At 38.4% G+C, this 25095-nt stretch overlaps 1 protein-coding gene across 10 annotated transcripts in view; it reads left to right on the top strand.

The window, feature by feature from the left end:
* Positions 1 to 25095, top strand: part of LOC137491011 (uncharacterized) — a 171866-nt gene that overhangs the window by 139742 nt on the left and 7029 nt on the right. For 3 of the 10 annotated variants that reach the window (XR_012402451.1, XR_012402456.1, XR_012402453.1), the window contains 7 exons: positions 737 to 932; positions 4117 to 5884; positions 12203 to 12386; positions 14125 to 14291; positions 18053 to 18219; positions 21981 to 22147; positions 24808 to 24981. Coding sequence is in view for 3 of the 10 variants with exons in the window: in XM_073948092.1 (XP_073804193.1) it covers positions 737 to 932; positions 4117 to 5884; positions 12203 to 12376; positions 14118 to 14291; positions 18046 to 18219; positions 21974 to 22147; positions 24808 to 24981 (2834 nt within the window). In the remaining 7 variants the exon portion in view is untranslated. Of the gene's footprint in view, positions 1 to 736; positions 933 to 4116; positions 5885 to 12202; positions 12387 to 14117; positions 14348 to 17972; positions 18220 to 21973; positions 22245 to 22391; positions 23389 to 23452; positions 23752 to 24192 lie in introns of all 10 variants that reach the window. The other 7 variants (XM_073948092.1, XM_073948093.1, XM_073948094.1 and 4 more) reach the window with 4 other exon arrangements.

Here is a 25095-nt window from a genome sequence, read left to right on the forward strand (position 1 = left end):
TCAGTTAAATGTGAATGAATCAGATTTTTCTTTCAGAGAACATACTGTTGCTCAACAGATAGAGCACTATTCTGAAGTCATCGGGGAGCAGATGAGGAGAAAGGCTGGTGCAGCTTGACTAGTGGACTCGGCTGTAAACTCCATTGTGTTATAAAGAGATTTTTTATTTATTTTTTTAAGAAGCTCGCCTGACCATAGTAACGTCATTTGTACATTTAAAAGATATGTATGAATGCATTGTTTTATTGCTTTATTAAATGACATTTAAAATCACAGTTTAAATAAACACATTTAATTATGTCCATTTATTTGTCTATTTAAATTGTGATTTATTTATACACATTTTAATGCTTCAATTATTATATTGATGATTTGATTCTAAAGGGCTCTCCTGTTCCCCCATAGCTAAAGCCACTGTTCAGATATTTATATAATATGTATTTCAGACATTTATCAGGTATTTGTCCTCAATCTGCTCCTTAAACATCTCGCCCAAAGCCTTCTTCTGTTGAGGTTTGATGCGATTTCTTACTGGTGTATCTGTGAAATATCTCAAATCATTCAGCGTAGTGATATGCAAATGTAATGTCCATCAGCTAATCAGAATCATGCAGTTTAACAGACTCATATGATCATGTTGTATAATGTATTTTCAGTTATTGGGTTTGTGGATGCACAGCTGTGTGTGAATCAATGATTTCATTAAATATTGTTCTTCTCTTTTCTTCAATCATAGAATCTTGAGAGCAAAATGATCAGATTTCTGAAGAATGAACTGGGAAACTTTAAGAAAATCTTACAGGAAGAAAACAGTCAAGAGTTTGCAAAGGAGTTTACTGAGAACAGAAGCATTATCAGAGAAGCAGCTCTTGATCTCACACTCTTCTTCCTGAGAGAGATGAAGCAAAATCAAGCTGCTGATATTCTTGAAGGTAAGAGACTCCCCAGCAAACATTTGAACATCTGTTGACCGCTGAAACAGCGATTATATAAAAAAAAATATATATAAATATTTTATCCAAAATGCTTTAATTGTTAATGATTTGTAACTGTCTTATAGATAGCCAACAGATAACTTAAAAGCTGTTACTTAACAAGTTATAAATCACTTGTTAACTGTATTTAAATGATTTATAACTATACCTAATACATTAGTAGTAGATCATGAACAAGCTGTTAGTAAATTACTTACTAAAGACTTGTTAAATATTAGTTAATAGTTGATATATGTTATTTGGACGTTATCTTAAAGTTGCACCTGCTCTTCATTTAATAACTGTTAGTAAATGATGAATAGTTGCAACCAGAATAACGTCCCAGTAACTCACACAAGCTAATAACTAACACTTAACTAATATATCAACTCACACTTTACAGATCAGTTGTTCATAGTTTGTGTACCATCTACTAATACCAGTGAAACAATTTACTGAAATGATACAATTGCCTGTAATACAGAAAACAGCTGAGTCGGAATGGGAAAAAAAATCATTGATCCTTAATTATTTCCCCACTAAAATTATTCAGTGCACGATATTTATAGCATTTTTAATTTGACAAAGATGTAAATAAAAAAAAATTACATGCATTTTGCAAATATTTATACAATATCTATCTCTATTGTCGAGTGCACTGCCGTGAGGTAGTTCTGAACTATTGTTCAGTCCCATGCCAGCGGTATTTGTGTGCTTTAAGGGGCTTGACACTAGGAAGCGCATGAAGACTAGCAATAGTTATTTAGAGGGTTTTTGTTCAGATTAGTTGTGGAGGTAACGGAATTGTACTCAGTTTTTGGCCATAAGAATTATCTGCATAAATTGTAATTGGAGTAGGTTATAGGTAAAATTATTGGTTATAGTAATTTTGATTATTTTCTGATAATGGATAATAGGTTTGATAATGATATCAGTGGAGGAATTGTGTAGCGCTCCTTCGGATGAGCTATTGAATTTTTTAAGAAAGAAAAAACCCATGTCTGTCATGTAAACTTGCTGAAACATTTTTTCACCCGCGATTGTCAAGCAGCTGATATTAAATTATCTGGGGTGGTCAGTCCTGTGACTGAGGCACAGGGACAGTCTTCCATGAGAGACAAGGAGGGTGGTAAGTTTTTAGATGACAAGTGAGCACGACAAGAAATGTTAGTAACCTTGATTTACCCAAAGGATAATGGCAGAAAATGACTGCAATTGTAACTTCTTCAGGGCTTTTGTTCTTATTCTGTCATGAGCTTCGGGTTAGAAAACACTCCTGTGACATTTCAGAGATTGATGAATTGTGTAGTCTCTGGTCTAGAGGATTGTGTGGTCTATTTGGACGATGTTATAGTTTACAGCAATAACTGGGATCAAGATGTGAGAAGGGTGTGAGAAGGGTGTGAGAATTATTTAAACCTTTAGCTGAAGCTAATTTGATTATGAATTTAGCTAAATGTGAATTTGCACGAGCACTTGTTTCTTATTTGGGCAAGGACATGGGATCAAGCACAATCGAGAATTTCCCTACTCCTTGTACTAAAAAAGAGCTTATGCGGTTTATTGGAATGGCCAGTTATTATCGTGGGTTCTGCCAAATCTATTATTTGTCCGCTGACTAATCTATTGAAGAACTCTGGTAAGTTTGAGTGGAGTCCATATTGCCAAAAAGCTTTTGAGAATGTGAAGTTGTTGTTGACTGCTACTCCTGTGTTAGCAGCACCCCAAATTGGTCTTCCCTTTGACATTCAGGTTGACGCAAGTCACGTAGGAGCCGGAGCGGTCTTTCTCCAGACTTATTCTGATGGTTTTAGTCATCCAACATGTTACTTCTCACGCAAATTTAATTCATATTTGTTGAATTATTCAGTGAAGGAAATGTTGCTGCTTATCTGGGCACATCAACATTTTGATGTATATGTGGGAGGAGGGTCCACGGTTGTTTTTTGTTATCACAATCCTTTGACAGTTCTTCATTCATTGCAGTGTCAGAGTCAAAGCTTAATCTTGACGATTAAACACATAAAGGGGATAAGGATTTTTTGCGGACACCTTGTCACATGCCACTGTGGTAGAGTAATGAAGTTGTATTTTGGTCTCCAATTGATGTGACTTGACCTACTCCTATATGTATCTATGTTGTACATTAGTTTTACACTCATCCACAAATTACTTACTTTTTAACAATAATCCACTCCAAGCCCACCTCTGACTCTAAATAATCCAATATATACTGTTATTCTGTTATTAGAACAGAAACGTTACACTGAGTTCAAATTGAGAAGCAGTGAACCGATAATACAGCGCATGTGTGAATTAGTGAACCAAACACAAACAGTACATGAAAGCCTGCTGTGAATGAACTAAACCTAAACAACTGCAGCGCAGGTAAACCGAGGGCTTAAATAAGAGGATCTGGTGAAAAACGTAAGTTTTTTTCATAACAGAAACTCGTAATGGAATTTAAATAAGTGAATCATGCTTCAGTTGTGATTTTTTTCAGATTATGGTGATGTTTTAAGTGACTGAAATTACTATTGTTGACTACATAATTTTAATATGTTGAGTACTTGCACACATATACTTAAGGCTGCTATCTGTTGCCTGTTGTATTTGAATTTGAGGACGGGTAGATGGTTGTGGTAGATGGTAGTGGTTATGTGTCCTCTAAATATAGGTTTCAAAAAAATGTATGACTGTGTTTTTATTATACAGCATTTATTCTGATAATTTTGAATCTTGCACCTAACAAATATCCTCATTTAGAAAAAAAAGAAAAAAAAACTAAAACTAAGCAATTTTAATATATAGAAACTAGTAAATCTACCTCTAAAACTTATTAAAACTCAATTTGAAAACAAAAAGTCAAAACGAAATAAAAACTAAAGCTAATGAAAAATCCAAAACTATTATAACCTTGGCAATGCATGTGTAAAGGACATAATTTGTGGAGGTCCCTTTCACAACTGATTTACAATGGTGTGAAACTATGCAAAGGTGCGATCTACTGCAACCATTTTTGGTAAGCCACATGAAGTTGCCATCAGACCAATGTTTTCTGGGTCATGGCAATCCATATTTATTACAAAAAATCTGGAAAAGTCAAGACTAAACCTGTCTGTTTCTTTCATCCTGTGTTTAGGCGAGCTGTTCTTCATTAATCAGCTTAAATGTAGCCTGAAGAAGAAATATCAAAGTGTGTTTGAAGGAATTGCTCAGCAAGGAGACTCCACACTTCTGAATAACATCTACACAGATCTCTATATCACTCAGGGTGCGAGTGAACAGGTCAACACTGAACATGAGATCAGACAGATTGAAGCTGCTTCCAGACGTCATCAGTCACTAGAGATACAGGTTGAATGCAAACATTTGTTTGAAGCAGCTGAACAAGACGAGCAGATCAGAACTGTCCTGACAAAAGGAGTTGCTGGCATCGGGAAATCCGTCTCGGTGCAAAAGTTTGTTCTGGATTGGGCTGAAGGAAAAGAAAATCAAGACATCAGCTTCATATTTCCTCTTCCATTCAGAGAGATGAACTTAAAGGAGGAAGAAAGACAAAGTTTAAAAGACCTCATAACTCAGTTTTTCCCAGAGACTAAAGGACTGAACCTTACAAGAAGCACACGATTCAAAGTCCTGTTCATCCTTGATGGATTGGATGAATGTCGTCTTCCTCTGAACTTTGCTGGTAATGAGACGTGTCGTGATGTATCTTCAGCAGTCTCTCTGGATGTTCTCCTGACGAACCTCATCAAGGGAAATCTGCTTCCTTCTGCTCTCATCTGGATCACCAGCAGACCAGCAGCTGCCAGTAAGATTCCTGCTGACTGTATCGACCGGCTGACAGAGATACGAGGATTCAATGATGCCCAAAAGGAGGAGTACTTCAGAAAGAGACTCACAGATCAGAATCAGGCCACAGAAATCATTGATCACATTAAACAGTCAAAGAGTCTCTTTATTATGTGCCACATCCCAGTCTTCTGCTGGATTTCAGCCACTGTTCTCCAGAACATACTGAAACTGAAACACAGGGCTCATGCTGAAACACTGCAGGAATCTCCCAAGACTCTGACACAGATGTACACACACTTTCTCCGCTTTCAGATCCAGCAGAGCAGAAGAAAGTATGATGGAGAAAACACAGCAGATGTCTCCTGGGATCCAAAGCTCATCCTTTCACTGGGGAAACTGGCCTTCCAGCAGCTGGAAAGAAACAATGTGATCTTCTATGAGAGTGATCTGAAAGACTGTGGCATTGACGTCTATAAGGCATCGGTGTACTCAGGCATGTGTACCCAGATCTTTAAGGAGGAGACGGGAATCATTCTTGGTACCATGTACTGCTTTCTTCACTTGAGCATTCAGGAGTTCATTGCAGCCCTTTATCAACATCTGATTCTAGACAGAGACAAGACACAAGCAGAAAAAAGCAGAGATGAGTCCATGATTGATTTCCTGAAGACTGCAGTGGACAAGGCTCTGGAAAGTGAGAATGGACATCTGGACCTTTACCTTCGCTTCCTTCTCGGTCTGTCACTCCAGTCCAATCGACAACTCTTACGAGGCCTGTTGACACAGCAGGATGACAGAGACCAGAGCAAAGAGGAAATAATTGCCTACATCAAGCAGAAACTTGAATGGAATCTGTCTCCAGAGAGATCCATCAATCTGTTCTACTGTCTGAATGAACTGAACGACCAAACTCTGCTGAAACAGATTCAGTCTCACCTCAGAAGAGGAAGTCTGTCATCTGCTGACCTTTCTCCTGCCCAGTGGTCTGCTGTGGTCTTTGTGTTGTTGACCTCAGAGGAGGAGCTGGAGGAGTTTGAGCTTCAGAAATTCCAGAGATCAGACGAGTGTCTCATCAGACTATCAGCAGTCATCAAAACCTCCAAAAGAGCTCTGTAAGTCAAAGTGTTTCTTTCTTTCATCTGTAGAAGTCCATCTATTAGCCCAATGAGGAAACTAACAGCATGTTTAAAGGTTAAATAAATGTAAGCTTTTTTAATGCTTCTGAAAAGCATTTTATTTATTAGAATTTATTTATATTTGTTTTTTTAGCTCTGAATTTAATCTGCCTCTAATTTTAAGTGATCCTAAAATTTTGCCTGTATTTCTAATTGTAAGAACGGATCACATTCATCATTTATGACTCAATTTAGAGTTTAGATTTATATCTGTTCCCATTCTCCTCAGTTATGCGTTCACTAGGGACCAAACATCGCTCAGACTTTCACAGTCCGTGTTTTGCATGTCTTCTCATGGACAGTATGTCAACATCCTAAAGTTAGTCAGAGGATGTTGAGTTAGCTAATACTTAAATATTCTGGTTGCAAATTGCTCACTCATCCAAGTTGACTTAGCCACTTCTAGACAACTTGGTAATTTCAGTGATTAGATGATTAAAGATCTCCATGCTGTCGTGTCAAAACGGCTCTGTACAGTCAAATGTGTCTCTAGAATCAAAAGTCTAACCATGTCACATCATAAAGAAAGCGCAGACTCCACGTAATCTACTGGATATAAATGATTTCAGCAGGTCGCACACCAGAAATGTTGCTCGGTGTCGTGCAGCGCCATGCATTTTAAAATTCTAAACATAGGTTTATATCAGGGTACAAACCGGCGCTGCAACTCGGCTTCTGTCGGCAGCGCCCAGCCAGGACTCAGGTCGCAGTTCATATTTCAGCTGCGCCACAGAGCGCCATCTGATCAGTTTCATGTTAAATATTATGTGAATGTGCGCGTCTGGTGTGTAATACTTTATACTGGCATGTGCGCACTGTGTCGCGGCGCTTCTGGTGTTCGACCTTGTTAGCGTTACTATTGGATGTGCCCTCAGACTGTCATGTCATGTGTTACCTGCTTCCCATATTTGGACATATGCAAATAAATGTATTCCGGTTCAGCAGAAAACCGAGGAGAGACGTGAGTTATTTTACCTCCGTGTAATTAAGATTATATACCGGTTACCATACACGAAAATGGCTGCGCCAACAGGCTATGGGCCCAGAAGAGATGTGAGTAACCGATGGAATAGATTGTGTTTCGATGGAGATGAGAAAAACTATGAACTTTGGGAAACAAAGTTTTTAGGACACATGCGGTTGCTAGGATTGAAAGAGACGGTGCTATCAGAGGCCTCCGCACATGCTAATGATGCTGAAGGACCTGATAAAAATGAAGAAGCGTATGCAGAATTAATCCAGTACCTGGATGACAAAAGTTTGTCACTTGTCATGAGAGATGCCGCGGATGACGGTAGGAAAGCTCTGCGGATTTTACGGGCCTACTATGCTGGCAAAGGGAAGCCGCGAATCATTTCTCTGTATACCGAGTTAACTTCTTTACAAAAGAAACCAAGTGAGAGTGTCACAGACTATATTATAAGAGCTGAAACCGCAATCACAGCACTAAGAAATGCAGAAGAAACCCTTAGTGATGGACTTCTAATTGCGATGATTTTGAAAGGTTTGCCGGACTCGTTTAAACCGTTTGCAATACATATCACACAGAGTGATACAGAAATAACGTTTGCTGAGTTTAAAACGAAGCTGAGAAATTTTGAGAGTACTGAAAACTTCCACAGTGTCGCCAGTGAAGATAACGTAATGAAAGCAAATGCCTCCCCCTCGGGACGCAAGGGGAGAGAAGGGCTCGCATACTCGGACATTACGTGTTACAACTGCCAACAGAAGGGGCACAAAATGCGTACATGCCCAGCCTTAAACTGCAAACGACAGTGGTGTAATTACTGCAAAAGCTCAACACACAAAGACGAGAACTGTAGACGAAAAAAGAGAGATGATATTAAACTGACTAGCGACAAGAACGATGATGAGGAACACACATTTATCTTCAAAGCCAGTGACTACAGATCATACGAAATACAGCGAAAAGGGCTGATGGTCGACACTGGCGCGACCTCGCATATCATTACTGATCTTAAGAAATTCAAACAGTTTGATGACAAATTCCAACCGGAGAAACACTACATTGAGTTGGCGGACGAAACAAAGGCGAGTGGAGTTGCGCAGAGAAGAGGTGACGCAGAGGTGCACTTGATTGACAGCGCGGGACATAAAGTGAAAACGATACTAAAGAACGCCTTGTATATACCATCGTATCCACAAAACATTTTTTCTGTTAAAGCAGCAACAACAAACGGAGCTTCGATCAGCTTTCAACAAGGACAAGACAAACTGACTCATAAGGACGGTACAAAATTTAGCAAACATGAGTACAATAGACTGTATTATCTGAACACTGCTAATGGAGATGGTGATACTGATAGTTGTAACTCATGTTATGATATCCAAACCTGGCACGAAATTCTTGGGCACTGCAATTATGAAGACATTTCCAAATTGCAAAATGTAGTGAAGGGGATGAAAATAACAGGGAAGATTGATAAATCTAATTTAAATTGTGAGATTTGTACACAGGGTAAATTTGTACAGAGCCGAAACAGGGAGCCTGATACAAGAGCTAAAGCTGCACTCGAACTAGTGCACACAGATCTAGCTGGTCCAATTGACCCAGAAGCTAAAGACGGCTTCAAGTATGCTTTAGCATTCACTGATGATTACTCTGGTGCAGTATTTTTTTACTTTTTAAAAGCTAAAAGTGACACTGCAAGAGCAACTGAAAAGTTAATTGCTGACACAGCACCTTATGGGCGCATAAAGTGTGTTAGGTCAGATAATGGCACAGAGTTCACAGCAAAAGAGTTTCAGTCTCTTTTAAGTAAGAATGGTATACGCCATGAGACTTCAGCGCCATATTCGCCCCATCAAAATGGGACTGCCGAGAGAAATTGGCGAACACTTTTTGAGATGGCAAGATGCATGATCTTAGAGAGCGGCCTGCCCAAGATGTTGTGGACCTACGCGGTAATGACTGCTGCAGTAATTCGCAACAGGTGCTACAATAGCCGTATACACCAAACCCCATACTATGCATTGACTGGGAAGGAGCCTGATCTCTCTAAAATGAGAATATTTGGTTCAGTATGCTACGCATACAAACACGACAAAAAGAAGCTGGATGCTAGATGTGAAAAAGGGATTTTTGTAGGATATGATAAAAACAGCCCTGCAAATTTGATTTATTATCCAGACACAGGAAAAGTTCTGAAACACAGACTTGTGAAATTCATAACAAGATGTGTGGCTGATCATCAGACACAGACAGAAATCACAATGTCAGATGATGATTCTCATAGAGAGAGATATGTATCTCCCCAGTCAACACATAACATTACTACTGAGACGCCAGAAAAGACAACTGAGACAGAGAGTCAGAGTAGTGCTCAAACTGAGAGTGGTGAACAATGCGCACGTTATCCTAAGAGAAATAGGAGAGCCCCACAGTATATGACAGATTATGTATCTGATGTGGAGAGTGATGATCAGATTCTTACTAATGTTGATTACTGTTACAGAATGTGCGATTTACCACAGACTTTTGAGGAAGCTATGAATTCCAATGAGTCTAAGATGTGGGTTAAGGCCATGGAAGATGAAATTAGCTCACTACAAGAAAACAATACATTTACCCTAACTACACTACCAGAAGGTAAACATTCAGTGGGGGGTAGATGGGTCTACTCTATTAAGAGTAATATAGATGAGACAGAGACATACAAGGCCAGATATGTTGCTAAGGGCTATAGTCAAGTGATGGGTGTAGATTACATAGAGACTTTCTCACCAACAGCAAATATCACATCAATTCGAGCCTTAATGCAAATGGCAGCACAATATGATCTTGAACTTCACCAAATGGATGTGAAAACGGCTTACTTACATGCTCCAATAGATTGTGAGATTTACATGGAGCAGCCGAAAGGATTTGAAGTCAAATCAAACAGAGGTGATAAACTAGTCTGTAAATTGAACAAATCACTGTATGGTTTAAAACAATCAGGACGAAATTGGAACAAAATGTTACATGTGTATCTCACTGAAAATGATTTCATACAGAATCTGGCTGATTACTGTGTGTACAGTAAGCGAAGTGGTAAAGACAGGGTGATCATAGTAATCTGGGTAGATGATCTCATCATAGCTGCTAGTGACAACAGTTTACTGAAGGATGTGAAAGAAATGCTGACATCAAAATTCAAAATGAAAGATCTGGGAAAGCTCAAACATTTTCTGGGAATTGATTTCGATCAAAGTAAGGGAACTGTAAGGGTAAACCAGAAAAGATACATATTGCGAATACTGGAGAGATTCAATATGTTAGACTGTAAACCCAGATCAACACCATGTGAGCTGAAATTGGATTACGACAGTGATAGTGATCCTATTGATCCTAAAAGGTATCGTGAGGCAGTAGGTAGTTTGATCTACCTAATGACATGTACTAGACCTGATCTAAGTTGGGTTCTTAGTAAACTATCACAGTATTTGTCCAAACCAAACGAACAGCTCTGGTCTACGGTTAAACATGTTATGAGGTACTTGAGGGGTACAATTGATCAGGAGCTATGTTACAAGAAAAGTGATGAAAAACTTAAACTTGTGGCATATTGTGATGCTGATTTTGCCTCAGATCTAAATGACAGAAGAAGCACAACAGGGTACTGTTTCAGCCTTTCTGCAAATGGTCCTTTGATCTCATTTAAGTCAAAGAAACAGTCCACAGTAGCTCTATCGACATGCGAGGCAGAGTATATGGCACTGACTGTAACCACACAAGAAAGCATGTACCTTGTACAGTTATTGGACAGTATGGAAAATGACTGCATGTATATGCCTGTACAGATTTTTGAGGACAATCAAGGTGCCATTGCACTATCAAAGAATCCAGTGTGCCGTCAAAGATGCAAACATGTGGATGTACGGTATCATTTCATTCGATCTGCACTGAGCGATGGAAAAGTGACTGTTGAGTACTGTCCCACAGAAGACATGGTAGCCGATGTCATGACTAAACCAGTGACAAAGTTTAAGCTGGAAAAATTCAAAGGTTTTTTGTTTGGTATGTAAATCGAACATTTGTGTTACCATATACAGTTTGTATACTGTACAGTATGAGTGCCAGTGGGGGTGTTAGCGTTACTATTGGATGTGCCCTCAGACTGTTTTGTCATGTGTTACCTGCTTCCCATATTTGGACATATGCAAATAAATGTATTCCGGTTCAGCAGAAAACCGAGGAGAGACGTGAGTTATTTTACCTCCGTGTAATTAAGATTATATACCGGTTACCATACACGAAAAGGGCTGCGCCAACAGACCTGCTTTAGGGTGCTTTCACACTAGCACTTTTGGTCCACACCTGGGTTTGTTTGACGTCATAGTACAGTATGTTTAGCTAGTGTGAACATGTTTTCTGAACTCGGATGCGCACCCATGAACCGTACCTGAGTCCGCCTGAAAGAGGTGGTCTGGGGTATGATTCATGCGAATTCTGGTACGGTTCACTTGTGATGTGAATGCAATTATACCAAATAACGGAAGTGAACCGCCAACTGTACAACTAACTATCGTTCTCATAACGTTCGTTTGTGTATGTGTGTGTGTGTGTCACGTTTCGTATCTTGGTGACAGGTGTGACTGAGACAGGGCAAACACAGTGATACTCAGTGATGTTTGCTTGTCTCCTCCAAAAACAGCTCCTGCAGACACTGTGTGATGTTCTGAATGTTTATAATATGTTTGCGGCAGATAGACGCCAGTCGCTCACTGTATATCCAATACTAAACGACTCAGTACAAGCAGGATGACTGCAATGTGCGGGGCTTGCTTGCGTCACCGTCACTTAGAAATGGCTGTAAACAAAACAGCAGCTCGATGACGCATGCGTACCTGGTTCAGAAGGAAAAAAGACAGCGTGAACACAAACCAACCGAGGAGGTGGCAAGTGGGGACAATCGAACTTGGGTACGGTCCAGGCAATTCAACCAAGTGTGAAAGCACCCTTAATGGAGAGTAAATGTTTAGGAGAACTATCTCATAAGAAACAGCCAGTAAATTACATTTTCTATTAACGGAAATTGCACGAAAGTCAGCTATAAAATGAAACAGCACCCCAAAAGTTCTTTCTTGTAAGAGCCATTTATTTGTTTTATAGACGTTAAAGCTATTAAATGCTAATATCAGCAGATGTTCTCACTAATTAGTGAAGTTAAACCAGTCACTACAGTCAGACGTGCTTCAGACTATTAAACACACCAGATCAACACATACATATTGTGTTTGTCCTCTACACAGGCTACAGGGCTGTTATCTCACTGTTCAGTGCTGTGAGAGTTTGTCTTCAGCTCTACAATCCTCAAACTGTGTGCTGAGAGAGCTGGACCTGAGTAACAATGACCTGCAGGATTCAGGAGTGAAGAAGCTCTCTGATGGACTGAAGAGTCAACACTGTAAACTGGAGACACTGAGGTAAATGATTGTCCACTCAACAATAACTACAGACAGTTACATATGGTTTACCAAATGTGGAACCCCTTTCAGGTAAATTGGCAGAAGAATAATAAAAAGGGATGCAGGGATGTGATTTTATTCGTTTCTGCACATTGATAATGATTATATGATTATATCTATGTGTTGACTTTGAATAAAAAAGACAAATCTATTTAAATGTAAGCTATCAGTGATACTTGTGGATCCAGGCTGTCTGTAGAACGAGTTTTCTCCACTGCGTCTAGCATGGATCAGCTGTGATCAGCGCAGTCATCAGCATAATCATTTCTGTTGAGGAACATGATGACCAATCACAGGTGTTTAAGAACTCACTCAACAGTGCTCAAAAAGCAAACAGGATTAATAATCAAGTCAATGTTTATTTATAAAGCGCTTTTAAAGACAACAAGTGTTTACCAAAGTGTTGAACAAGGGTGCACCATATAAACAAAGGACAAATAAAGGACACAAGACTTAACACAAGAAGACAAGACTATTGATGAACTCCAGCATAACACTGTATGACAACACTTCAGATGACTGATCTAGAGCCTGCAGCTAATCAATCTGACAGATTCTGTAGCACATTACAGCTCTAAAGAGCATTTAAATGATGAATGATCTTATACAAAACAAATACATTTATAGAGATGCTATATAAGTATATAATTTCACTCACCTGGGAAACGGAGGCCACATGAACGGTTTGTGAAGTGCACACAGCATGCCATATCATCTGATTCTTGTAGGAGACAATTCCAAAAGACAACTGACTGTGTAAAGCCGCATAAACAACACAAAAATACATCGAGTTCAGCGGCTAATCAGCCGGAATCAGCTGAGGTGAGGAGACAGCGACCAGCGAGACCTAGCTGTCACTCAAGTGGCCACGCCCATAATTATGCAGACTTAATATCACCCAATACAAAGGAAACGGATGAGTCATAAAAACATCTCCCCTTCACAGTTATCATGAAGGCTAATATTAGCCATATGAAGCTAAATGGTTCTTTGTATTTGTTTTTGTAAATGCATTTATTCCTGCTGTAAAGTCGGCCATTTTAACAGTGGGCTCAATAGAAATCTGCTGTATATGCAGCCAGGACTAGCGGGGTTTCCATGAACTGCAGTTTCAGGTACTTCTGTGTTAGCTTCATGAGGGAGAGTGGGAGATTACTGCTTGGTCATTGCTCTACTTATTTACTCAGTGCTATAGCTGAGCACCGTGCACTGTAGCACCATCTACAACAGTAAATCTACACTGCAGAATTTAGTGTAAAATGTAAGATATTATATATAAAGACAGACAGGTCTACAGAATTATTATTAGAGTGTATGAACGTGAATAGCAGTTGTTGTTTTTGATCTAACGGCCACAAAACTTGATGCTGAGCGCTGTGAGTTTGTGTCAGAATGATGATGCATGAGCCGACTTTGTGAGCAATGCTGTACAGTATTACAGGGCCTGATGCTGCTTGGCTACTTTCATAAAATTAGCAACAAACATTTTACATGCAAATTGGAAATGTAGGTTAGTTTATAATATTGTATCAATAGTATGAGAGGACTAGTTACCTACCTATCTCACTAACAATCCTTCAGCTTAGTAAGTAACGGATGTGTGTACTTTTGCCATCTCTGCTACAGTCAGATGTCCTCAGACTATTAAACAGACCAGATCAACAATATTCAATCAATATTGTGTTTGTCCTCTACACAGGCTACAGAGCTGTAATCTCACTGTTCAGTCTTGTAAGAGTTTGTCTTCAGCTCTACAATTCTCAAACTGTGTGCTGAGAGAGCTGGACCTGAGTAACAATGACCTGCAGGATTCAGGAGTGAAGAAGCTCTCTGATGGACTGAAGAGTCAACACTGTAAACTGGAGACACTGAGGTAAATGATTCTCCACTCTACAATAACTACAGTCAGACAGTAAAATAAATATTGATGTACATGCTTGTGTTTTAGAAATAAATATTATGTGTGGTTAGTAGGTTTTGGAGAAAAATAAGTGGGATTTCACATCTGAAGATCGCTTTATTTAGTCCGGACCAAGGGCAATAAATGATGCATTGTTGTATTTTCTGTCGTTTTTGGGTTGTATTCACTCCACACTGCTGGCTTTGATCTGAACCAGTTGAAACAAATCAAAATGCAGTCATCTGACAAAATCCACATCTCTCATTGGCCAGATGTTGTTGAACATGTTTCCTAAACTACTTATTGATTGGTTAGAATTTACGTGCGGGAAAATGCCAATGAACTCCCGCAGGTAAACAAAACCGGCAGACACAAAATGTGGTTTTTACTCTGGAGGGACGACTGCGCTGACTGATTATATCCCTGCTTTAGACAAACTATACAGTTCTAGGATGAAGTGCGGCCGCGGCTGGAAAAAAGTGTTTAATGCATCGCTCGTCACTTCAGGAGGAGGCGTGAATTAATTTAGCTTAACTGCGACATGGTCATCTTGCGGAAATATTACCAACGATAATTACCAACAGAACTGGCCAACATGTGTTTTATTTGTATTCAGCACAAACTGAGCTACAATAATATGTGAGAAATATTGATGTACATGCTTGTGTTTTAGAAATAAATATTATGTGTGGTTAGTAGGTTTTAGAGAAAAAATGTAGCTGAAATAAGATCCATTAACCAGACTGAATGTGCCTGAACAAGAGTTTAGAGTAAGCAGTCTTGTAGACTAGAATATTTACTGCACAATTATGTGAAATTATTCTGTTCTCTCATTCAGAGAAAACACTACAATGATCTACATTTTGTTAAGTTTGTTTTAGGTGATCTCAGCTGTATGTGTGAGTGACAATGCTCATGAATAATTCACACCTGAGAGACAACAGACACTCCCCCACTCACCCATCAAGGGCAGTGTACAGCAATGTCCATCTGCAGAAGCTAGCCCAAACTCAGTGCTTGTTGTGTTACTGCTGTGTGACCATGTAAACACTCTGGGTTAACAATATACAGTGCTCAGCATATATTAGTACACCCCTCACTAATCTATCTTTTACATTCATATTTTAATAGGAAGCTCTACAGTATTATATCTGTGCATATACAATAGATTAGCCAAATCTGGAGCTCATGATAACAGTCTAAAAACAAGTACAACCAAATCTATGTGTTATAGAAAAATATTAAATACAATATTAAAAAAAAGATGAAAAATCAAGAGAAGCAAAACAATGAAAAAATTTGCTGAAATTTTGTAGGGTTTTTTCAATATTAACCTTGAATTTAATTGTATTATGTTATTATTGTTTTTTTATTATTATTATTATTATTATTATGTTATTATATTATATTATCTTTCAATTGCTGAATATGTTTGGTGACTAAAATATGATGTTCATAAATAAATCTGTTTAATAAATGTGTTCTGTTTAAATGCAGCAGAATACACTGCCTATATTGACTGAGAAATGGAGGAAAGTCTTGATTTTCAGAATGGGCTGTCCTCCATTATACTGAGCGCTGTATGTGACTTATACAGCCGCACATATAATATATATTTGAAATGGTGTAAAACGTGTTCGCCAAACTCTCTTGTGCATTAATCCAGCATTTAATAATCATTTCTGAATGAGTCTGAGACACTGAAGTAGAGGAATGACAAACGCTTTAAACACAAGAATAAATCAGATTTAAACATGAAAAACAATTACTGTAAATCCAAATCATATTTGAAGACCTTTAATATAGATTTCACTAATAGTTGCAGTCTAGTTCACTGTTTGAAAACTTTACCAGATTGTGTCTGTCTGTGGGTGTCGACATTCAACATTTCTGTGTGAAAGTGAAGCGCAGCAAGAACACAAATAAACATTATACCAGTGTTAATCCTGTTTCAGAGCAGAACAGTGGATCTGGAGGTGTGAAAGCAGCAGAGTTAAACGCTAAAGTCAAGCTGTTTTGTGTCCTGCTGAAGGTTTGAGCTGCTCTCATATTTGTGCAGTTTCAGTTTCTTGAAAACAAGTCAATGTTTATTTATAAAGCGCTTTTAAAGACAACAAGTGTTTACCAAAGTGTTGAACAAGTGTGCACCATATAAACAAAGGACAAATAAAGGACACAAGACTTAACACAAGAAGACAAGACTATTGATGAACTCCAGCATAACACTGTATGACAACACTTCAGATGACTGATCTAGAGCCTGCAGCTAATCAATCTGACAGATTCTGTAGCACATTACAGCTCTAAAGAGCATTTAAATGATGAATGATCTTATACAAAACAAATACATTTATAGAGATGCTATATAAGTATATCATTTCACTCACCTGGGAAACGGAGGCCACATGAACGGTTTGTGAAGTGCACACAGCATGCCATATCATCTGATTCTTGTAGGAGACAATTCCAAAAGACAACTGACTGTGTAAAGCCGCATAAACAACACAAAAATACATCGAGTTCAGCGGCTAATCAGCCGGAATCAGCTGAGGTGAGGAGACAGCGACCAGCGAGACCTAGCTGTCACTCAAGTGGCCACGCCCATAATTATGCAGACTTAATATCACCCAATACAAAGGAAACGGATGAGTCATAAAAACATCTCCCCTTCACAGTTATCATGAAGGCTAATATTAGCCATATGAAGCTAAATGGTTCTTTGTATTTGTTTTTGTAAATGCATTTATTCCTGCTGTAAAGTCGGCCATTTTAACAGTGGGCTCAATAGAAATCTGCTGTATATGGAGCCAGGACTAGCGGGGTTTCCATGAACTGCAGTTTCAGGTACTTCTGTGTTAGCTTCATGAGGGAGAGTGGGAGATTACTGGTTGGTCATTGCTCTACTTATTTACTCAGTGCTATAGCTGAGCACCGTGCACTGTAGCACCATCTACAACAGTAAATCTACACTGCAGAATTCAGTGTAAAATGTAAGATATTATATATAAAGACAGACAGGTCTACAGAATTATTATTAGAGTGTATGAACGTGAATAGCAGCTGATGTTTTTGATCTAACGGCCACAAAACTTGATGCTGAACGCTGTGAGTTTGTGTCAGAATGATGATGCATGAGCCGACTTTATGAGCAATGCTGTACAGTATTACAGGGCCTGATGCTGCTTGGCTACTTTCATAAAATTAGCAACAAACATTTTACATGCAAATTGGAGATGTAGGTTAGTTTATAATATTGTATCAATAGTATGAGAGGACTAGTTACCTACCTATCTCACTAACAATCCTTCAGCTTAGTCACTGATTTATCAGGGGTTCCTACAGCAAAATGAACCGCCAATTATTCCAGAATATGTTTAACACAGCAGATACCCTTCCAGCTGCAACCAAGTACTGGGAAACACCCATTCACACACACACACTTATACACTACTGCCTATTTAGTTACCTATTATTCCCCTATACTGCGTGTATTTGGACTGTGGTTGAAACTGCTACGTTTTACTTTTTTTTAAAAAGTGTACTTTTTTAAAAGTGTAGTCAGTTTTTCTACTTTTACCAGAGTCGTTTTAAACATGAGTATCTGTACTTCTACTTAAGTAACGGATGTGTGTACTTTTGCCATCTCTGCTACAGTCAGATGTCCTCAGACTATTAAACAGACCAGATCAACAATATTCAATCAATATTGTGTTTGTCCTCTACACAGGCTACAGAGCTGTAATCTCACTGTTCAGTCTTGTAAGAGTTTGTCTTCAGCTCTACAATTCTCAAACTGTGTGCTGAGAGAGCTGGACCTGAGTAACAATGACCTGCAGGATTCAGGAGTGAAGAAGCTCTCTGATGGACTGAAGAGTCAACACTGTAAACTGGAGACACTGAGGTAAATGATTCTCCACTCTACAATAACTACAGTCAGACAGTAAAATAAATATTGATGTACATGCTTGTGTTTTAGAAATAAATATTATGTGTGGTTAGTAGGTTTTGGAGAAAAATAAGTGGGATTTCACATCTGAAGATCGCTTTATTTAGTCCGGACCAAGGGCAATAAATGATGCATTGTTGTATTTTCTGTCGTTTTTGGGTTGTATTCACTCCACACTGCTGGCTTTGATCTGAACCAGTTGAAACAAATCAAAATGCAGTCATCTGACAAAATCCACATCTCTCATTGGCCAGATGTTGTTGAACATGTTTCCTAAACTACTTATTGATTGGTTAGAATTTACGTGCGGGAAAATGCCAATGAACTCCCGCAGGTAAACAAAACCGGCAGACACAAAATGTGGTTTTTACTCTGGAGGGACGACTGCGCTGACTGATTATATCCCTGCTTTAGACAAACTATACAGTTCTAGGATGAAGTGCGGCCGCGGCTGGAAAAAAGTGTTTAATGCATCGCTCGTCACTTCAGGAGGAGGCGTGAATTAATTTAGCTTAACTGCGACATGGTCATCTTGCGGAAATATTACCAACGATAATTACCAACAGAACTGGCCAACATGTGTTTTATTTGTATTCAGCACAAACTGAGCTACAATAATATGTGAGAAATATTGATGTACATGCTTGTGTTTTAGAAATAAATATTATGTGTGGTTAGTAGGTTTTAGAGAAAAAATGTAGCTGAAATAAGATCCATTAACCAGACTGAATGTGCCTGAACAAGAGTTTAGAGTAAGCAGTCTTGTAGACTAGAATATTTACTGCACAATTATGTGAAATTATTCTGTTCTCTCATTCAGAGAAAACACTACAATGATCTACATTTTGTTAAGTTTGTTTTAGGTGATCTCAGCTGTATGTGTGAGTGACAATGCTCATGAATAATTCACACCTGAGAGACAACAGACACTCCCCCACTCACCCATCAAGGGCAGTGTACAGCAATGTCCATCTGCAGAAGCTAGCCCAAACTCAGTGCTTGTTGTGTTACTGCTGTGTGACCATGTAAACACTCTGGGTTAACAATATACAGTGCTCAGCATATATTAGTACACCCCTCACTAATCTATCTTTTACATTCATATTTTAATAGGAAGCTCTACAGTATTATATCTGTGCATATACAATAGATTAGCCAAATCTGGAGCTCATGATAACAGTCTAAAAACAAGTACAACCAAATCTATGTGTTATAGAAAAATATTAAATACAATATTAAAAAAAAGATGAAAAATCAAGAGAAGCAAAACAATGGAAAAATTTGCTGAAATTTTGTAGGGTTTTTTCAATATTAACCTTGAATTTAATTGTATTATGTTATTATTGTTTTTTTATTATTATTATTATTATTATTATGTTATTATATTATATTATCTTTCAATTGCTGAATATGTTTGGTGACTAAAATATGATGTTCATAAATAAATCTGTTTAATAAATGTGTTCTGTTTAAATGCAGCAGAATACACTGCCTATATTGACTGAGAAATGGAGGAAAGTCTTGATTTTCAGAATGGGCTGTCCTCCATTATACTGAGCGCTGTATGTGACTTATACAGCCGCACATATAATATATATTTGAAATGGTGTAAAACGTGTTCGCCAAACTCTCTTGTGCATTAATCCAGCATTTAATAATCATTTCTGAATGAGTCTGAGACACTGAAGTAGAGGAATGACAAACGCTTTAAACACAAGAATAAATCAGATTTAAACATGAAAAACAATTACTGTAAATCCAAATCATATTTGAAGACCTTTAATATAGATTTCACTAATAGTTGCAGTCTAGTTCACTGTTTGAAAACTTTACCAGATTGTGTCTGTCTGTGGGTGTCGACATTCAACATTTCTGTGTGAAAGTGAAGCGCAGCAAGAACACAAATAAACATTATACCAGTGTTAATCCTGTTTCAGAGCAGAACAGTGGATCTGGAGGTGTGAAAGCAGCAGAGTTAAACGCTAAAGTCAAGCTGTTTTGTGTCCTGCTGAAGGTTTGAGCTGCTCTCATATTTGTGCAGTTTCAGTTTCTTGAAAACAAGTCAATGTTTATTTATAAAGCGCTTTTAAAGACAACAAGTGTTTACCAAAGTGTTGAACAAGGGTGCACCATATAAACAAAGGACAAATAAAGGACACAAGACTTAACACAAGAAGACAAGACTATTGATGAACTCCAGCATAACACTGTATGACAACACTTCAGATGACTGATCTAGAGCCTGCAGCTAATCAATCTGACAGATTCTGTAGCACATTACAGCTCTAAAGAGCATTTAAATGATGAATGATCTTATACAAAACAAATACATTTATAGAGATGCTATATAAGTATATCATTTCACTCACCTGGGAAACGGAGGCCACATGAACGGTTTGTGAAGTGCACACAGCATGCCATATCATCTGATTCTTGTAGGAGACAATTCCAAAAGACAACTGACTGTGTAAAGCCGCATAAACAACACAAAAATACATCGAGTTCAGCGGCTAATCAGCCGGAATCAGCTGAGGTGAGGAGACAGCGACCAGCGAGACCTAGCTGTCACTCAAGTGGCCACGCCCATAATTATGCAGACTTAATATCACCCAATACAAAGGAAACGGATGAGTCATAAAAACATCTCCCCTTCACAGTTATCATGAAGGCTAATATTAGCCATATGAAGCTAAATGGTTCTTTGTATTTGTTTTTGTAAATGCATTTATTCCTGCTGTAAAGTCGGCCATTTTAACAGTGGGCTCAATAGAAATCTGCTGTATATGGAGCCAGGACTAGCGGGGTTTCCATGAACTGCAGTTTCAGGTACTTCTGTGTTAGCTTCATGAGGGAGAGTGGGAGATTACTGGTTGGTCATTGCTCTACTTATTTACTCAGTGCTATAGCTGAGCACCGTGCACTGTAGCACCATCTACAACAGTAAATCTACACTGCAGAATTCAGTGTAAAATGTAAGATATTATATATAAAGACAGACAGGTCTACAGAATTATTATTAGAGTGTATGAACGTGAATAGCAGCTGATGTTTTTGATCTAACGGCCACAAAACTTGATGCTGAACGCTGTGAGTTTGTGTCAGAATGATGATGCATGAGCCGACTTTATGAGCAATGCTGTACAGTATTACAGGGCCTGATGCTGCTTGGCTACTTTCATAAAATTAGCAACAAACATTTTACATGCAAATTGGAGATGTAGGTTAGTTTATAATATTGTATCAATAGTATGAGAGGACTAGTTACCTACCTATCTCACTAACAATCCTTCAGCTTAGTCACTGATTTATCAGGGGTTCCTACAGCAAAATGAACCGCCAATTATTCCAGAATATGTTTAACACAGCAGATACCCTTCCAGCTGCAACCAAGTACTGGGAAACACCCATTCACACACACACACTTATACACTACTGCCTATTTAGTTACCTATTATTCCCCTATACTGCGTGTATTTGGACTGTGGTTGAAACTGCTACGTTTTACTTTTTTTTAAAAAGTGTACTTTTTTAAAAGTGTAGTCAGTTCTTCTACTTTTACCAGAGTCGTTTTAAACATGAGTATCTGTACTTCTACTTAAGTAACGGATGTGTGTACTTTTGCCATCTCTGCTACAGTCAGATGTCCTCAGACTATTAAACAGACCAGATCAACAATATTCAATCAATATTGTGTTTGTCCTCTACACAGGCTACAGAGCTGTAATCTCACTGTTCAGTCTTGTAAGAGTTTGTCTTCAGCTCTACAATTCTCAAACTGTGTGCTGAGAGAGCTGGACCTGAGTAACAATGACCTGCAGGATTCAGGAGTGAAGAAGCTCTCTGATGGACTGAAGAGTCAACACTGTAAACTGGAGACACTGAGGTAAATGATTCTCCACTCTACAATAACTACAGTCAGACAGTAAAATAAATATTGATGTACATGCTTGTGTTTTAGAAATAAATATTATGTGTGGTTAGTAGGTTTTGGAGAAAAATAAGTGGGATTTCACATCTGAAGATCGCTTTATTTAGTCCGGACCAAGGGCAATAAATGATGCATTGTTGTATTTTCTGTCGTTTTTGGGTTGTATTCACTCCACACTGCTGGCTTTGATCTGAACCAGTTGAAACAAATCAAAATGCAGTCATCTGACAAAATCCACATCTCTCATTGGCCAGATGTTGTTGAACATGTTTCCTAAACTACTTATTGATTGGTTAGAATTTACGTGCGGGAAAATGCCAATGAACTCCCGCAGGTAAACAAAACCGGCAGACACAAAATGTGGTTTTTACTCTGGAGGGACGACTGCGCTGACTGATTATATCCCTGCTTTAGACAAACTATACAGTTCTAGGATGAAGTGCGGCCGCGGCTGGAAAAAAGTGTTTAATGCATCGCTCGTCACTTCAGGAGGAGGCGTGAATTAATTTAGCTTAACTGCGACATGGTCATCTTGCGGAAATATTACCAACGATAATTACCAACAGAACTGGCCAACATGTGTTTTATTTGTATTCAGCACAAACTGAGCTACAATAATATGTGAGAAATATTGATGTACATGCTTGTGTTTTAGAAATAAATATTATGTGTGGTTAGTAGGTTTTAGAGAAAAAATGTAGCTGAAATAAGATCCATTAACCAGACTGAATGTGCCTGAACAAGAGTTTAGAGTAAGCAGTCTTGTAGACTAGAATATTTACTGCACAATTATGTGAAATTATTCTGTTCTCTCATTCAGAGAAAACACTACAATGATCTACATTTTGTTAAGTTTGTTTTAGGTGATCTCAGCTGTATGTGTGAGTGACAATGCTCATGAATAATTCACACCTGAGAGACAACAGACACTCCCCCACTCACCCATCAAGGGCAGTGTACAGCAATGTCCATCTGCAGAAGCTAGCCCAAACTCAGTGCTTGTTGTGTTACTGCTGTGTGACCATGTAAACACTCTGGGTTAACAATATACAGTGCTCAGCATATATTAGTACACCCCTCACTAATCTATCTTTTACATTCATATTTTAATAGGAAGCTCTACAGTATTATATCTGTGCATATACAATAGATTAGCCAAATCTGGAGCTCATCTAACAAAATAACTTATGATAACGGTCCAAAAACTACTACAGACAAATTTATGTGTTATAGAAAAATATTAAAAACAAAATTAAACAGAGGAAAAATCAAGAGAAGCAAAACAATGGAAAAATCAGAAAATTCATAGGTTTTTTTGCAATATTAGCTTGAATTTAATTGCATTATCTTTCAATTTCTGAATATGTTTAGTGACTAAAATATGATTGTCATGAATAAATCTGTTTAATAAATGTGTTCTGTTTAAATGCAGCAGAATACACTGCCTATATTGACTGAGAAATGGAGGAAAGTCTTGGTTTTCAGAATGGGCTGTCCTCCATTATACTGAGCGCTGTATGTGACTTATACAGCCGCACATATAATATATATTTGAAATGGTGTAAAACGTGTTCGCCAAACTCTCTTGTGCATTAATCCAGCATTTAATAATCATTTCTGAATGAGTCTGAGACACTGAAGTAGAGGAATGACAAACGCTTTAAACACAAGAATAAATCAGATTTAAACATGAAAAACAATTACTGTAAATCCAAATCATATTTGAAGACCTTTAATATAGATTTCACTAATAATTGCAGTACAGTTCACTGTTTGAAAACTTTACCAGATTGTGTCTGTCTGTGGATGTCAACATTCAACATTTCTGTGTGAAAGTGAAGCGCAGCGAGAACACAAATAAACATTATACCAGTGTTAATCCTGTTTCAGAGCAGAACAGTGGATCTGGAGGTGTGAAAGCAGCAGAGTTAAACGCTAAAGTGAAGCTGTTTTGTGTCCTGCTGAAGGTTTGAGCTGCTCTCATATTTGTGCAGTTTCAGTTTCTTGAAAACAAATAAAAGTCTCATGATAAAGTGTGTGAAATAATCCTGATTACTCGCTCATCTAAAACAATATCTGGTAAAGGCTGAATGTGAAGGAGAGTCAGCAGTCATGAATATTGATCAGGTGTTTCTCTCCTGACAGAATAAAAGTCCCCTAATGGACCATCAGTGTGAATGTGACTGTGGGTCAGGTGATGAACACATGAAGAGAGCGGCTTTGTGTTTGTCTGAGCTCATTTAGTTTTAGTCCACAACAGAATCGCAATATAAATGATGAGATCAGCTCATTTCCTGTTGTGTTTTATACATGACTTTAAGATGATCTTCTGAGCTCAAGTGTGTCTTCTTCCTCCTCACAGCAGACTTTACAGCTTGATGTGGTGTATTATGAACAATGTCTTTGCTCTGTACACTTCTACAGATGATGTCGAGTCCTTGTTGGGTGTGTGTGTGTGTGCTGATGCGAGGGCTCGATCAATAAGGAGAGCTGATCAGGATGTGTGTGTTCATCACTGCTGTTGACATGAGCAGAAACAGCAGTCAGCATCTTCACAACACAAAGAGATGTGTGATTGTCCAACTGTGTGATGTGGACTATTGCTGTGTTTGTAGGTTGTCTGGCTGTATGGTGACAGAGGAAGGCTGTGGTTTTCTGTCTTCAGCTCTGACTTCAAACCCCTCACACCTGAGAGAGCTGGATCTGAGCTACAATCATCCAGGAGATTCAGGAGTCAAGCTGCTCTCTGAACAACTGGAGGATCCAAACTACACACTGGACAAACTCAAGTATGTGGAGCAGCACTGGCCTTGTGCTTTTACACTGAATGGCTTTAAAAAGACACTAGAAAGCTCTTTTGTGATCAGCTTCAGTTTTCTGTGAGGGTTATGGGGTGAGGACAG

The sequence above is a fragment of the Danio rerio genome, chromosome 4 (assembly GCF_049306965.1).
Source record: "Danio rerio strain Tuebingen ecotype United States chromosome 4, GRCz12tu, whole genome shotgun sequence".
NCBI classification, from domain to species: Eukaryota; Metazoa; Chordata; class Actinopteri; order Cypriniformes; family Danionidae; genus Danio; species Danio rerio.